Source organism: Sciurus vulgaris (assembly GCF_902686455.1).
Source record: "Sciurus vulgaris genome assembly, chromosome: 6".
NCBI lineage: Eukaryota > Metazoa > Chordata > Mammalia > Rodentia > Sciuridae > Sciurus > Sciurus vulgaris.
In genome coordinates this window covers 158,062,770-158,078,508 of record NC_136466.1, presented here as the reverse complement: position 1 = coordinate 158,078,508, position 15,739 = coordinate 158,062,770, and the positions used below count along the sequence as shown (strand labels likewise).

The following is a 15,739-nucleotide window of genomic DNA, read 5'->3' as shown; positions in this document are numbered from 1 at the left end:
TACTCAAATTCTATGCTTCTCCAGATTTTCTGAAGGGCCCAGAACACCAAAACAAACACACACCAAGTAAAGGTTTTCCCTAGAGGCACAGCCCCAGTTTTCTCACAGATGAAAGCAATTAAAACAGAAGCCCTGAGGTCATTTACCTTTGGACAAACTAGAACTAGCAAAAGTCCTGGTGCCTTCTCACTAGAGAACAAAAGCCCACGGATTAGAAAACGCTAAGGTCTCAAAATTATGCATTTTATGTATTTTCCTTTAAATAAACATATGTATTGATGGGTGATTAATTCCTCTCCAGTCTACCTTTCACAATGAATGAGACAACACTGAAAAATTGAATATTGCTATCATGCACGAATATATCACTTTAGCTATTAGAAGTAGCTGAGACCAGTAAGTGAGCATCTGAAGAGTAGAGAAACCTGAAATATTACATCCAATTAAGGGGGAAAAATAAGTTAACTAACACTGAGGCAAACCCTCACCAATCTGATTTGCTGGAAATTCCAAGACTATCCCTAGATTCACAAAACACCCCCGGGCTTTCAACGAAATTCACATCAGTCTCCCTCAAGTCAACCAAGTTTACTTTGAGCCACTTCAAACCTCAAACTTAAACAAAATTTATTAAATAAACACAACCAAGAAAGGAAAGAGAGCCAAGAAACCACAGCAACTCTCGATCCCAGAGGAGAAAAAGTTTCTAGTAACTGGTGTCCAGCCTAAAAGAGGGCATCGCTTTCGTCTTTTAAAATAACTACTGTTTGCCCTAAACGAATTTGCTTTAAATTCGAATCAAAAATTGACAAGGACAGACAGCACACATACAGGATCTTCTGATCCCATGCTCTGGAATTATCCAAACCCGACAAGAGCACTTCTTGGTGAGCATGCAACCCGTGCTCCAAGGAGGTCTGGCAGGCAGAGAAAACAGTAACTGATTAAACCCTTGTGGCCCTCTCCCACACTTCTCTGAGCCGGCTCCTCTGGAAGAGTCTGCACCCCAGCACAGGAAGCCCGCACGTTTTGCAAAGGAAATGCCAGACCAGACCTTTCTTGGAGAAAGGCACGTCCGTGCTGAACGTTTTGCTGGGCTTCCTGCACCCAGGCAGCTCTTTCCGGGGCTCACCTGGCACGGGTGCAGCGGGACACCCGGGGAGCCAGCCGCCCACGCACAGGGCCACGCACCTTGGCCACATCCCGGACACACCGGGAGCGGGACAAAACACAACCTGCCCGGGCTTACTCATCGCAGGCTCCGGCCATTGAGGGGGTGGGAGACTCCGGGCGGCTCCCGAAAGTTGCCCTCCCGGGACCGAGAAGGCGCCGCGTGCCGCGCCGAGCGCAGACCTGCGCCTGGGCGCCTCCGCGGGGCTGCCAGGTCTGGCGGCGGCCGCGGCCACTCACCTCGGGGAAGAAGTTGTCCATTGTTCCGGCGCTCCCCGGCTCGCCGAGTCCGGCGCGCGGTCGCGGAAGTCAGCGCGGCGGCAGGTCCGGGACGCCGTCGTGTCACGGCGCGGCCCCCGGCGACTCCAGCGCGCGGGGCGCCCCCGCGGCCATCGCCCGATCCCCTGCGCGTCTCTCTCACCTTTTGTTTGCCCAACCCAAGTCTCTACCGCATCCGTCCCAACTGCAGCCTTTGTCTCTTCTTGCTCCAAGTTCCTCACTTCTGGGCTAAGCGCTCCCGGCCGGAGAACAGCTGGTGGCACATTCCTCCCCCGGGCAGGGGGAGGCGGCGGGGGCTGGCGAGCGCGCCCCCTCCCTGTGCGCTCCGCCGCGGGCGCTCCGGGCGCGCAGCGGGACAGCCGGCCACAAAGCGCGCCCGAGTGGCTCTGCCCGCACCAGCCGCCGCGGTGAGCAGTCCGGCGCCGCGGCTCAGCCGGCTCACGCCCGCCGGAGCCTCGCAGGCACCGCGCGCCCCGCCCACCGCGCGCCCCGCCCCGCCCCGCCGGGAGCCGAGCCCCGCCCCGGCCCCGCCCCCCTGGGCTCAGCCCTCGGCCCGCCACGGACGGCTCTTCCCCCTCCCACCCAGGCCCCGCCCACTGCGCGCCGCCCGCGTGGGAGCTGGGAGGTGCCTGGGTCCGCAGGCACCGGTGGTCCTCCCGCCCCGCCCATCCAGGCTTCGGCGGGGACTTGACTCCTCGCTTTAGTGATAGAGACTAAATAGTCATGGGAGGTAGGGCAGGGTCCTCACTGCCTTTGATGTTAGCGGACCCTGGAACGCGCTCAACTCCGATCTCATTAATGCAGCTCCGCGTTGGGCTATCCCGGGGTAGGAAGCGCGGTTGGCCGAGCTGCGCCAGATCAAAGCGGAAAACCGAGGCTGAGCAGAGTTTCTGGAAGCTGCCTTCGCGCGTTGAGTTTCTCTCCTGCAGTCGGGTTAAAAGTCGTTTTCATAATTGCGGGGAAATGTAGCTTTGTAAACTGAAAGGGGACGTGCCCAATAGTATCTTTAAAATGAAACCCTTTTTCAGGACCTAAAGGAAACATGGAATGCTCAAGTAACAACTGAAACGGAGCCCTGGTTTCCTCTAGAACAGTTCCTCAAACTTTAGTGTGCCCAAGAGTCACCTGAAGATCTTGTTAATGCGGAGAGTGAGTTTCTGCAGGATGACCCCCGACAATCTGCTTTCTTAACAGGCTTCCAGTTGCCCCTGGAAGGGTGCAGCTTGGTCCAGAGCGGAGAGAGATTTTCAACAACTAGAGAAATTGGAAGTCAAGGTTTAGAAACGTTTGTAGCAATTTAACAGTGCCACTACATCCAACCACATTATGGATAGACTTTTGAACCCACCAGTTGGGTGTTGTCGGACTTACTTGTGAGTCACACCTGGCACAGCATATTGGCAGTTGGCAGATTGGGAACCAAATGACTGGTCCTTCACCACAAATGGTTTGAGAAGTTCTTTCCAGGGGACCTGCCAACTGCTGCTCAACCTTTAAAACAACTTAAAAGGTATCTTCCGGGCGCAACCTTCTGAGAGTCTCGCTCCCCTTACCCCACCTCAAGCTACACCTACCCATCAGGTTAGGTGCCTGCTCCTTTGAGGTTTATTCCTGGGACTGAAGGACCGTTTGATATTGTAAGTCTCATGACTTCCTTAAAGTCCTAACCACCTACATTTGGGAGAATAGCAGCTCCTCAAGGGAAGAACAGTGCTTTAAAATTTGCGTTCCCAGCCTGTTTCAGAGAAAGAATGAAAGAATGACTGAAACAATCATTTCAAATCCTTGTTTGGAAATTCAAGCATCTTTGTAAGCCTGTTTCAGAGAAAGAATGAAAGAATGACTGAAACAATCATTTCAAATCCTTGTTTGGAAATTCAAGCATCTTTGTAACTTAATCTCAGAGCACTTCTTTAGCATTAATATCATTATTTCCACCCACTACCCTTTGGAAAAAGTCAAGGTCTGAACTAGTGATATTGGGCTATGCCATTGTTCTGTTCCACAGGCTTACACACTTAGGGCTCTAAGCCAGTAAAAGTTGTGTTCAAGGTTGAAGGGAAGTTAAGATGGAGTCAGGATAAATATCAACCATCCCAACACCAACTAAAGTGCTTAGTCAAATGAGTCCTGTACTTAATTGTGTTCAGATACTGGAGCAGAACAATTACAGTCTTTATGGTGTTAATCTACACACACCATCTCTTGCAAAAGAAATTGCTAGGAGCTTGTTCCAGTGGATGTGGCTTTGTGCTCAGCCTCAGCCCAGTCACTGGTATATTAGGTAAGCTTTCAAATCACTCTCCAAACCCATAAAGGCTCTTCGTTTGTAATAAATGTACCACACTAATGCAACATGTTAATAATGGTGGTGGGCGGTGAAGGGTTATATGGGCACCCACATTTTTCTGTAAACCTAAAAATCTTTTTTTAAAAAAGTTTGATTTTTAAAAATCACTTTCTTGTCAATAAGAAAATATGGATAATAATTGCCCCAACTTGACTCATACAAAGAATTATGAGCCATAACCAGTAGATGAAGTTCAACTTTACGGAATCATTTTATTTCCTTAAAAAGTTCACATCAGTTTTACAATTGTGATTCTAGACTGTCTTATCAAAATCCCCTGGGAGAAGTTGTTAAAAACAAATTAAAACAAAAACAAACACTGACTCAATCCCTGAAGCAGGTTGGGATCCTAGAAATCTGAATTTTAATAAGTAGTACCGGTAGCCCAGAGTTAGAGAATCACTGCTATAAGTTATCAGAATCCATCAGATTGTCTGCATGCATGCACATTCTCAAAAAGGTGTTAAGATAAACTGCAGCACTAAGTCTCTGTTTGCAAAACAAACACAAAGTGCATATTATTTTAAGCATTCTAAATAGGGTATCTAACCCCCGCCGCCCCCCCCCCCCCACATATTTGGGATAAGAACAGTTGTTTGAAAAAACTGTGTTCAATTTGCAAGGTTTTTTGACATGATGGGACAGAGAAGAGAAGACATTTTAAATCAATAGGTATCTAAGAATATCCATGCTTGCTATCATCTTTTGGGAGCTGATTCTGTGCAGGGAACAGTTTTCCTGTTTGGACAAAGCCATTTAGGCTCAGAGGGCTAATTATAAGCACTGCACTCTGAGACCAAGGTACCAGAACCTTAATGTCAGAACGGGTTGGTTTCTTCTAACTATCCTACTTGTTTTCAAAGATCCCAAGCTAATGGTGTGTAATGCTTTCAAAATAAAACACCTCAAAAAGCTCAAGTTCTCTTGTTTAATGGCATCAATTGAAGACTGACAAAATTTTATTTTACACTGGATTGGACTATTTCCCCACTCTAAGGGAGAGTGATGTAAGTCTTTTAAGTAATACAACCTTCCTTGCTCTGCCCGGCTTATTTGTTTTCCATTGAGATGTGTTGTCTTAATTTCCTCTGTGCTTTCAAATTAAGTTGCTTTGTTGTTGTTGATGCTTCTGCTGTTGGCCCTAAATCTGTGTGCAGGCGTAGAGTCAGTTCCATTATCTTTATTTTTATTAAATACTCAGCACTTAATTGCTCCAGAGTAATGGTTTAATTACTAGTTACAGAAAGGGAAAGTTCTGCAAGGTTCTTTCACACAAATTAGAAGTTAATAACTGACACAGTTCTAAACTCCTTTTGTGCTTGACTAAACTGCAGTTCATCCTTTCTGCTTGCTTACAGTCTTAGACGTTGAAAAATTCAAAGGTATTTGTCTTTTTAAACGAACACAAATTAAGGGAAATTTTCAAATGTTCTTTAAATTTTTGAGCGAGTGTTTCCTTAACAAAACTCACCATTCAAAAATTCTCAAGGGAATGTTTTTCCTGTGAAATTGAAAACAATTATGAATTATTTTTATAGGAAGAATACATTTTTGAGGGTGGGGGGAAGTACCTGAAATGTCTCACAATGCAATAAAATTAATCAAGTGCAGAAGAAAAAAAGAAATAAAATGAGGATAAGACACTCAAAGAACTCTTTTTTTTTTTTTTTTTTTTTTTTTTGGTACCAGGGATTGAAAACCAGGGGTGCTTAATTATGGAGCCACATCTCCAGCCCTTTTTATATTTTATTTAGAGACAGGGTTTCCATGAGTTGCTTAGGATCTTGTAAGTTGCTGAGGCTGACTTTGAACTCTCGATCTTCCTGCCTTAGCCTCTGGATCCGCTGGGATTACAGGTGTGTACCATTGCACCTGGCTAAAAAACTCTTTTTGACAGCACTCATTTTTCTAGATAATACAAACTAGGGGCAGCGTGTAATAGACCTCATTAGCATCAATGGATAGTGAATTCTAACTAAACCCCTGTCACTTCAAACTGTAAGAATGTTTTCTAAAGTGATATCCCACACAAACATGAGTGTTGTTTATATAAATCAATCCATGTCCATGCTTGGTCCTTGTTGTGGTTTAGATGTGAGGTGTCCTCCAAAAACTCATGTGTGAGACAATGCAAGAAGGTTTAGAGGAAAAATGATTGTGTTATGAGAGTCTTAATCCAATCAGTGAATTAATCACCTGATGGGGTTAACTGGGTGATAACTGCAGGTAGTAGGGTGTGACTGGAGGAAGTGGGTCATTGGGGGTGTACCTTTTGGGTATATATTTGTTTGTTGGTTTTTGATTTTGGGGATTGAACTCAGGGGCACTCGGCCACTGAGCCACATCCCCAGTCCTATTTTGTATTTTATTTAGGGATGTCTCACTGAGTTGCTTAGCGTCTTGCTTTTACTGAGGCTGGCTTTGAATTCACGATCCTCCTGCCTCAGCCTCCTAAGCCAATGGGATTACAGGCATGCGCCGCTGCGCCCAGCTGGGGTATATACTTGTATCTTCTGATCATCATGTGAGCTGCTTCACTCTACCACACTCTTCCACCATGATGTTCTGCCTTACCCTGGGCATGGAGCCAGCCTCCTATGGACTGAAACCATGAGCCCCCAAATAAACTTTTCCTCCTCTACAATTGTTCTTGTCAGTTTGTTTAGTCACAGCAGCAAAAAAGCTGACAAAAACAGTCCTGCCCCTGTTCACTATGAAAAATAGTAAAAAAAAAAAAATCTTCGAAAGCCTGAAAACCTCCATGACTACCCCGTAAACCCACTTGGAGCTACACTTGACATCTCCCGCTCTGTCCTGATTTCTCTGTGTCTTCAGGTCTCCGCTCTCTTCAGGATTGTGTTTGTCCAAGCTGGAGACTTGGTCCCTAATGTGATGGTGTAAAAAAATAAGAGAAGCTGTTATGGTTTGGATGTAAGGTGGTCCCCAAAAGCTCACGTGTGAGATGAGGCAAGAAGGTTTGGAGGAGAAATGTTTGGGTCATAGCCTTCACCTAATTGGTGAATGATTCCCGGATGGGATTAACTGAGTGGTAACTGGAGGCAGGTGGGATGTGGTTGAAGGAAGTGGGTCATGGTGGGGGGAGCACTCTTAAAAGGGACTGACGCCTGTCTCTGGAAGTGGGGCCTTAAGAGCAGGTTGGTGTAAGTGAGACCACCCACATGCAAGGCCTCTTTTGCACTGGTCTGCTTCCCCTGTTGCTTCTCTACCATGTTGTGAGGCAGCCAGGAGACTCTCACCAGAACCCAGCACCATACTGAACTTTCTAGTTATCAGACTGTGAGCCAAATACATCTCTTTTCTTCGTGCATTGCCCAGCCTCGAGTATTCCATTACACCACACAAAGCAGGCAACCCAGTCCTCACTTTTCACTTCTACCCTTCATCCCCCAAGCAAGCAACTATTTTTTGAAATTTCCTTAGTTTCAGGGACAGTTTCATAGGTGTGCGACCTGTATGGTTAAGTTGCACAGAGCCCTGAGCTCTGTTGCTGCAATCAAAAAGGTTCTTGATAATTTTTGAACAAATAGCCCTATTTCTCAGTTGGTCCTGGGCTCCACTAGTCATGTACCCAGTCCTTCTCAACTTTTAAAACAGTACATTTGTCTGTTCTCTCTTCTTGATCAACCCTGCCCCCCGCCTTTCCTGTTCTTTTTTGTGGGGGAGGTGGAGTTTCAAACCCAGGGAGGACCTTATGCATGCTAGGCAGGCTCTGTACCCTGACTATGTCCCAGTTCCTCTCTGTCTCTCTTGTAGGCTCATTTTCTTCCTACCTCCTCCCAAATGGGCTGAATCCCCAGTGTGTCTTCTCTCCCCCATTCTTAGATCTGCACCACTAACCCTCAGTCCTTCAGCCGCCATCTCTTCATAAATGATCCCCAAACCCACAGCTAACCTTTAAAGACCCACATTTCCACCCCCTTTTGAATTTTCCCCAGCTGTTCACACTTCACACTCCCAAGCTAAGCCTTCTTCGTCTTTCCCTACATTTGTTAATGGGATAATTGATGAGAGTATACATGTCCTTCAGACATGCTCTAAACCTTTTGGTGATCTCATCTACATGCTTCCAGAATCCCCACATTGCAAATCCCTCCAACCCAATGGGAATTTGCAATCTCTCCTGCTCCAAACATGTGACTTCAATTCTACTGATTGATAGACACACTCAAGGCATAATCTAGAAAACAAACCATAGAACATCAGTTTTTGTGGCACAGGCCCTGACAGAGTCAATGAGTCATGTGAGAAATCAGAGACCCATGACTTCTATGATATATTTTAAATCATATAATTTAATTTATGTATAATTATATAATATATAATAATTAGAGAATTTTTGTATATGATTTGATCAAAATGTTAATGTTACAAAACTCATGAACCTCTATAATTTTATATATGATATATATATACACATATGTATATATGCTCACACATACATACACACACATACACCTCTAGCCTTGAAGATCAGTACAATAAAATAACACAAAGCTGGCCTTTCCTGTGAGAAACTCCAGGTTATGATTACTGGATACAGCACAGGATAATTTTTAGACAAACTCTTCTTAGCAATCTGGAAAGGTCTTGTTTTCTCCACCTCAAATCACTTGATATCACCCTTGATTTTGCCTTTCTAACTAGTTAAGAATGTGATTGGAATTGTTTTCCTAGAGCTTCCATTAAATGCAAATGTGCCGTGATTGAGAACATTAGGGCAAAAATATCAGATAGTAGGCACACAAAGTTGTTTACCTAGAACTGTCCAGAGTAGAGTTGTTGAGGGTATTTAAAGACCTGGATACACCAGAGTGTTTTCAGGAGACTGGTAAAGTAAACTCTGGCAAAGATGTACACAGCATACTGTTTGTGGTGGTTCCCTGTTTCTGTGCATCAAGCCACCTAAAACTGAGTGGCTTAACACAGCAATGACTTGGTCCTTGCATTCTGTGTCTGGACTGGGATGACCCCTGTGGCTGTCACCTGGATGCTCTGGGGCATCTGCAGTCAGGTGGCCCTGCATGTTGCAGCTGGGCCACCTGGGACTGCTGGTTCACTCTCTTCTCCTGGTCTTGCTTCACACAGTGGTGGTCTCAAGACTCCACCATGGTAAGAGCAGAAACCGAAAGACTTTTTGAGAATTTGTGTGGAAGGCACATCCTATTGCTTCTGGCCAGCCTAGATTCCAGAGTCTGTTTTTGGAAAGAGTTCCAAGAATCTGTGACCGAATTTGCCATTCTAAAGTGCATGACTCAGTGGCATTGAATACGTTCACGATGTTGTGCAAGTGTCACCTCAAAAGGAAACCCATGCCCACTACTCCAATACCCATCACCCCCACTCTCTGCAGTCAGTAATTTGCTTTCTGTCTCTGTGACTTTGTCTGTTCTGGATATTTCATGTCAATGAAATCATGCAATAGGTGATATTTTGTGACTGGCTTCTTTGACTTGCATGTTTTCAAGGTTCATCCGTGTTCAGTGTGTATCAATACTTCATTCTTTTTATGGTTGAATAATATTTCATTGTATGGACATACCACATTCTTTTTAACACATTCATCAGTTGATGGCTATTTGGTTTGTTTCCACTTTGGGGCTATTGTGAATAGTGCTGCTATAAATATTGACAAACTTGTTTTTCAGGTTTTTCTTGGTTAAATGCCTAGGAATAGAGTTACTGAATCATGTGTTAATTTTATTCTTAACTTTTCAAGAAACTGCTAGATTGTTTTCCTTTGTGCTATTTTTAATCCATACTCTGTGAAAGCCAAAATAATAGAGTAGCCAGGTATGCTGGTCCACACTTGTGATCCCAGCTACTCAGAGGCTGAGGCAGGAGAATTACTAGTTTAAGGCCAGCCTGGGAAACTTAGCTTCAATTATTTGACCCTGTCTTGAAATACAATTTTTTTCTTTCTTTCTTTTTTTTTTTTTTGGTACCAGGGATTGAACCATAAACGCTTAGCTCCTGAGCCACATCCCTAGCCCTTTTTTAAATTTTTTATTTAGAGACAAGGTCTTGCTAATTTGCCTAGGGCCCTGCTAAATTGCAAAGGCTATCTTTGAACTTGTGATCCTCTTGCCTCAACCTCCTGAGCCACTGGTCAAAATGCTATTTTTAAAAAAGGACTGGGGATATAGCTCAGTGAGCAAGGCCCTGACTTCAAGTTCTAGTTCTGGGGTGGGGTTGGGGGGAAGATAAAGTGCTTCTATGTTTATTGATGTAGAGAAACAAATAATAAAATCTACAAAATGACATGTTTTGTCTGTATTTTGTAGAATTTAACAAACAAGCAAGCAATGGCTGAAAGCAGACCTGTTTGTTTTTCTGTCTGTCACAAAGACCTAGAGAGCTGAAAGGTTCTGGAAGGTCCTCAGGAATATAGCTCCACCCTGCTTCATGTGGCTCTCGGCCTCATCTCTGTTCCCTGGGGCAGCAGGAGGTAGCAGAGTTGATGAGAGAGGACACAAAGGCATGCTTGTGGTCTCTCAGGGAAGATTCCTAGAAGTTGTCGTGTCTGCTTGTGTTGTACTGACCAAACTTGGTCACCAGCTGCCAGGAACACCAGGAAATGAAATATTGATTCTGTTTCATTTATTTATTTCTTACCCAGCTAAAACTTATTACTTAAAAGAGGGAAATAATAGATACTAGGGAACAACTGACTGTTCCTTCCTTTAAAATAAAATTAATTATGTAGAGAGCTTTGAACAAAAGAACTAAAAATGGTGAACAGATGGTATCTACAGATGGTGGAGGTAAGAGCAGCTGAAAATTGTTCTTGACCCTTTTCTATATCTCTGATCATTTTAGTGATACCTATAAACGTCCTGAAAGCATTGTTATTTTGAGAAATGAAATATACATTTCCTCCACCAGAGCACTACTTTATTCATTTATTCTTCCTTCCTCTCTGTTGCTTTAAGAGAATGTCTATTTTGTGTCTATGACGTCAGGCATTGCAAGAATAAGATGGGGTCTTTACCATTAAGGAAATCAGCAGATCAGTTGCACAGAGATACGCAAAAAGATCATCTCAAAACAATTATGGATATCTCTGTAATAAAAGTGTTTTCAAGGGGAACACGGTGATTGCCACCTGTAATCCCTGCTACTCGGGAGATTGAGAGAGGAGGATCTAAATCTAAATTGCCTAAGCAATTTAGCAAGACCCTGTCTCAAAAAAGGCCCTGGGGCAGGATGGGGGGTTCTGGGCAGAAAGCTTGCCTAGCAAGCAGGTGGGTTCAATCTGTAGCACTGGAAGAAAAAAGGTATGCACAGTTATAAGTGATATAAAAAGTGATGCCCAGTGACATGTTATAGGCTACATTGTGTCCCTTGAAATTTATTTATTGAAGCCTGACTCCCAGAATGTCAAATTGTGACTGTACTTGCAGATAGATTAAAATGAGGCCATTCGGGTAGGCCCTGATCCAGTCTGATTGGTGCATTTATAAGAAGACATTTGAACATGCAAAGAAACACCAGGATGCAGAAACATACCCAAGATAGACCATGTGAGGACTCAGCGAGGAGGAGAGAGGCCATCTGCAAGCCAAGGAGAAAGGCCTTAGGGAAACCAAACCGTCTCTTGGACTCCCACTCTCAAGAACTTTGAGAAAATAAATGTCCGTTGTTGAAGCCACCCAGCCTGGGGTACTTCCTATGGCTGCCCTACCACTAATACAGGGAGTAGGGAAAGATTCCCAAAGAAAGCTGCCCTTGAACCAGTACTAGGTGGTTGAGTAGGAGCCCATCAGATGCAGAAGAGAGGAATGCACATTCTAGCCAAAGGCCATGTGGGAAGGGCCAGAGGAGTAAAAAGCATTTTAGCAAAAAGCACTGTTGTTTTAGATGTGATTTGTCCCCCCAGGGTTCATGTGGCTGGAGCTTGGTCCCCAGCATGCTAATATTAAGAGAAAACTTTTAAGAAGTGGAACTTAGTGCAAGGTAATTAGGTCATAACCGTGCTGTCCTTGGAAGGGATTAAGGTAGTTTTGTGGAACCCTGGTTAGGCCTCACCAGTGGATTGTTAAAAAGAGCAAGACTGGCCCCTCTGAACTCTCTGATATCCTGTCTCACCATGTGATCTTTTGCCACACTGCTGCCCTTATGCCACTTGCTAACATGTGACACAGCCAAGCAGAGCTTGCACCATGTTTGGACTTTCAGACTCCAAAATTATGAGCTGAATAGACTTATTTTCTTTATAAAGCATCCAACCTCAGGTATATTGTTATATAAATGGAAAATAGACTAATACAAATACCAAGTTCAGAGTGTTAGGGCAGAAAGTGTCATATGGAGCTAGTGAAGATGAATCTGAAAAACTTGATAAAATGTCCATTAAGTTAGTTTACAACTAGTAGTATGCTGGTAAATGTTTGGTAACCAGGGAGGAGAGCCCTGATAACATTTACTGAGTCCTGTGTAAATATGCTCACCACATTTGAAACCAAGATTCCAACACCATTTACTAAACATGGAGTTGGGAAGATGTGCATAGTTAGCCCATTATTATTTAGCATTTTTGCCAAAATGGATTCAATAGACAGAATAACTACAAGTGCAGGGATGATGGTAAAGTGTACCATAATAATTTGGAAACAATGAACTTTGAATGTTTGCACACTGTCTTTGGTTTTAACAAAATTATTTAATTATAAGTTTCTGTAACTTAATAATGGTTATGTTTATAGCTCACAAATTCCCTGACATTTAACAATCTTCTCTCGTGAGTTGGTGAGAGCATACCACTGTTTATATCTACTACTTCCTAAGTGACTGTGTTTATTGTGTGTGGCAAAGGATAAAGTAGTGCATTGCAAAATTTATCATCTAGTTGAGATCTCTGTCTCTCTCCCTCTGACACACACACACACACACACACGCACACACACACATCTTGAAAAGAAACTTGAGGGAATTCCTACAGAAGGTAAAAGATTATGGGCATCAGAGGGAGGAGAATCTCTGTGACTGGCAGTTGTAATCAAACCATGACAGGAGGAGAGATTAACTTGAGCCTTAAGAAGAGAGGTAAGGGTCATTTTTGGAATGCAGGAGGAAGATAAAGAAGATGTAGAGCTCCAAAGAGATCGGAAGAGAGGAGATTTTGAGATGGAGAGTAGGATGGATAAGGATTTTCTAATTGGAGGCCTTACATGATCTCGGCTTTTTAGTCAAACAAGATAAGTTGGCTTGCATAGCTGCGCTGATAAATGTACAGGTGAGCTGGTTTTTATCTTGAAAGCCAGCGTATTGCAACTTCAAGGGAGTAGATAAGGGAGGGGGAAAGAGGAGGATTTTGGCAACTACAAACCATTGGGTGAGAGGATTGGGGGAGAATCTCGTCCACAGTGCTTCAGGACCACCCGCTCACACGCAGATGGGAAGACGCTGAGGTAAGACAGCCTGCGCTTGCCTGAGCTCCCGAGCAGCCAGAGCAGCCAGAGGTGGTCCCTCCCCCAGCACCACCACCGTACCTGCTCTGCTTTCTGCTCCCTCCAGGCACCTTCTCCTCCTCGACATTCCCTCTGGGTCCTGCATTTCCTCACCCCCATCACCTTCCTCTCTCTGGCATCTTCATCTTTCCTTCTCGAACATTCTGACCCACGAACGCCATGTCCTAACAGCCTCGTCTTTAAGCCTTGTGATTAAGGCGTGCTGTCCCCCCAGCTACCACCCGTGGACCTCCTGGTCATCCTCTGTCCTGGGCGTCTCCACTGCCTTCTTGCCCTTTCTTCCCTGACCCTCCTGACTCTCCTCTCTGGGTCACCAACGCTTTCTCTGCTCCACAGCCCCAAGAGCCATCTTCTCAAGGCGACTCAACAACCCTCCAATGGACTTCTTCTTCTTCTTTTTTTTTTTTACATTTAGCACCAATATCAGCTCCTTTAAAAAAAATTGTAGTTGTAGATGGACACCATGCCTTTATTTTATTTGCTTATTTTTGTATGTGGCGCTAAGGATCAAACCCAGTGCCTCACATGTGCTAGGCAAGCACTCTGCCACTGAGCCACAGCCACAGCCCCTACCAGCTCCTTTTGAGGCTGATAAAGTACTGCAGGACCAGCCTTCTCTCTCTCTATCCCTCCATTTTCTACCCACAACCACTCTGCCTGCTCTGTGTGAAGCACAAAAGTCCTATAGTGCCTGCCCCAGGGCATTTGCCCTTGTGTTTCCTGTACTTCCTCACCCTCCACTCCCCTCTGTTCACCTGTCTTGTCTCCTCACTGAGGGCTTAGCTCAGGTGTTATCCAACCAGCCCATCTGTCCTGCACTGACCCACTAGCCTACATCAGTTTCCCAACTGATTTTCCTCAGAACATTCATGATCACTGAAATTATGTTCTGTTCTCTGATTGTGTCAGGGGTCAATAAACTGCAACCCATGGGCCAAATCTAGCACAATTCTGGCACTGAAATGAGGTTTTATTGAAACAAGCCACCTGCATTAGCTTGCATGTTGTCCAAGACTGCTTGTGTGTTACAATGGCAGAGTTGCGCACAGTAGCACGACAGAGACCATATGGCCTGAAAAGACAGAATACTTACAGTCTTTCCCTGTCAGAGAAGACTTGCTGATCCCTGGTAACTTGTTTACTACGTTCGCAAGTTTACTGTCTACCTTCCCCTATAGAAAGTCACGGAGAGTGGTAGGTTGGGTCTATTTTATTCCCTATTGTATCTCCAGTACCCAAAAGGCTGCCTGTCACCATTGCATAAGATGATGAAGAGTGAGGGTCTCACTAAGTAAATACTTGAAGGCTAATGTTGCCCTAGCCTAATAGCACAGTACCACCACTACTACTACTACTAACTACTACTACTCCTCCTAACTACTACTACTACTACTACTAGGGGTAAGATGTATCGACAAGTGTTGGTGCTGCCCTGGCCACCAGGTGCTTCTCTCGCCTTATATGATTTAATGCTTGTGTCAACCCAGTGAAGGGCGTTTCACTGTACCCATTTCAGACACAAGAAAGCCAGGCTCAGAGTTCAAGTAATTACTCAAGATCTTACTGTTGCTGAAGACTATGCTCTTCTTTCTGTCCTGTGTACCCTGGAAAGGACATGTATCTCAGCGTCAGACAGAACCGGGTTCAAAAATCAGCTTCACATCTGTGCAGCTGAGTCCTTGGCCACCTGTTTAATGTGAAGCTGGGAATAGCCACCCATGTGTCAGGGTCTTGAGGATTAAATAAGATAGGTAAGGAAGTCAACCAGATGGGTAAGGAGGATTAAATAAGAGAGTGGGTGTTCACAAGTGTTACTCCCGTCTAATTTTTTTAGTACCCGTTTCTTTCTGTCCATTGCTTTCTCGTGCCTCGGGACAGGGCGTGTTGAGCCAGCCCTCCAGCCTGGTGAAGCAGCTGTGCTGTGTCCTCACAGCTGGCACAGCATTCACCGGGGCTGGAGACCAAGGGGCTGGAGAAGGGAGTCCCTTCTCCTTGGCTTCTCCCTTTGACCCTGGCCACTTGCCTCGATTGGGGACCATCCTATGGCCTCTTCAACTGCCTTCACTTTGAGATGTGGAGTCTTGTTTAGACGCCTTCTGCCTCCACCATCCCCACCGAGTCCCTTATTCTGCTTTCCTCCCTCAGACAGAGAAATTTGAACAGAAGGCGACACCCAGCAATCAATACTCCCCTGGTCTTGGGACAGGCATTTGAGTCAATGAGGAGAATCATGCGAACAGGGAAAGTCCTGAAGGGTTTTGAAGGAATTTTAATATGCTGGAAATATGATAAATCTGGTGTTGCCAGGAAAGACCATTTGGGGAGAGGGAATTGAGGGAAGAGTGACAGGGTAATATATTATGGGCTGCAAATTAGTCATGGGGCTCTTTGAATTAAACAAGAAAAACCAACCCTGGCAAACTTAACAAGGAGAATGAATTTATGAGCAGCA

General features: G+C 44.8%; 1 protein-coding gene across 1 annotated transcript in view; it reads right to left on the bottom strand.

Annotated features, from left to right (window-relative positions):
* Window positions 1–1,889, bottom strand: part of LOC306663935 (unconventional myosin-X-like) — a 108,963-nt gene extending 107,074 nt beyond the window's left edge. Inside the window, exon 1 of the mRNA XM_079144590.1 lies at window positions 1,411–1,889. Coding sequence (XP_079000716.1) covers window positions 1,411–1,431 — 21 coding nt within the window. The 5' untranslated portion in view covers window positions 1,432–1,889. The remainder of the gene's footprint in view (window positions 1–1,410) is intronic.
* Window positions 1,890–15,739: the final 13,850 nt, after the last annotated feature.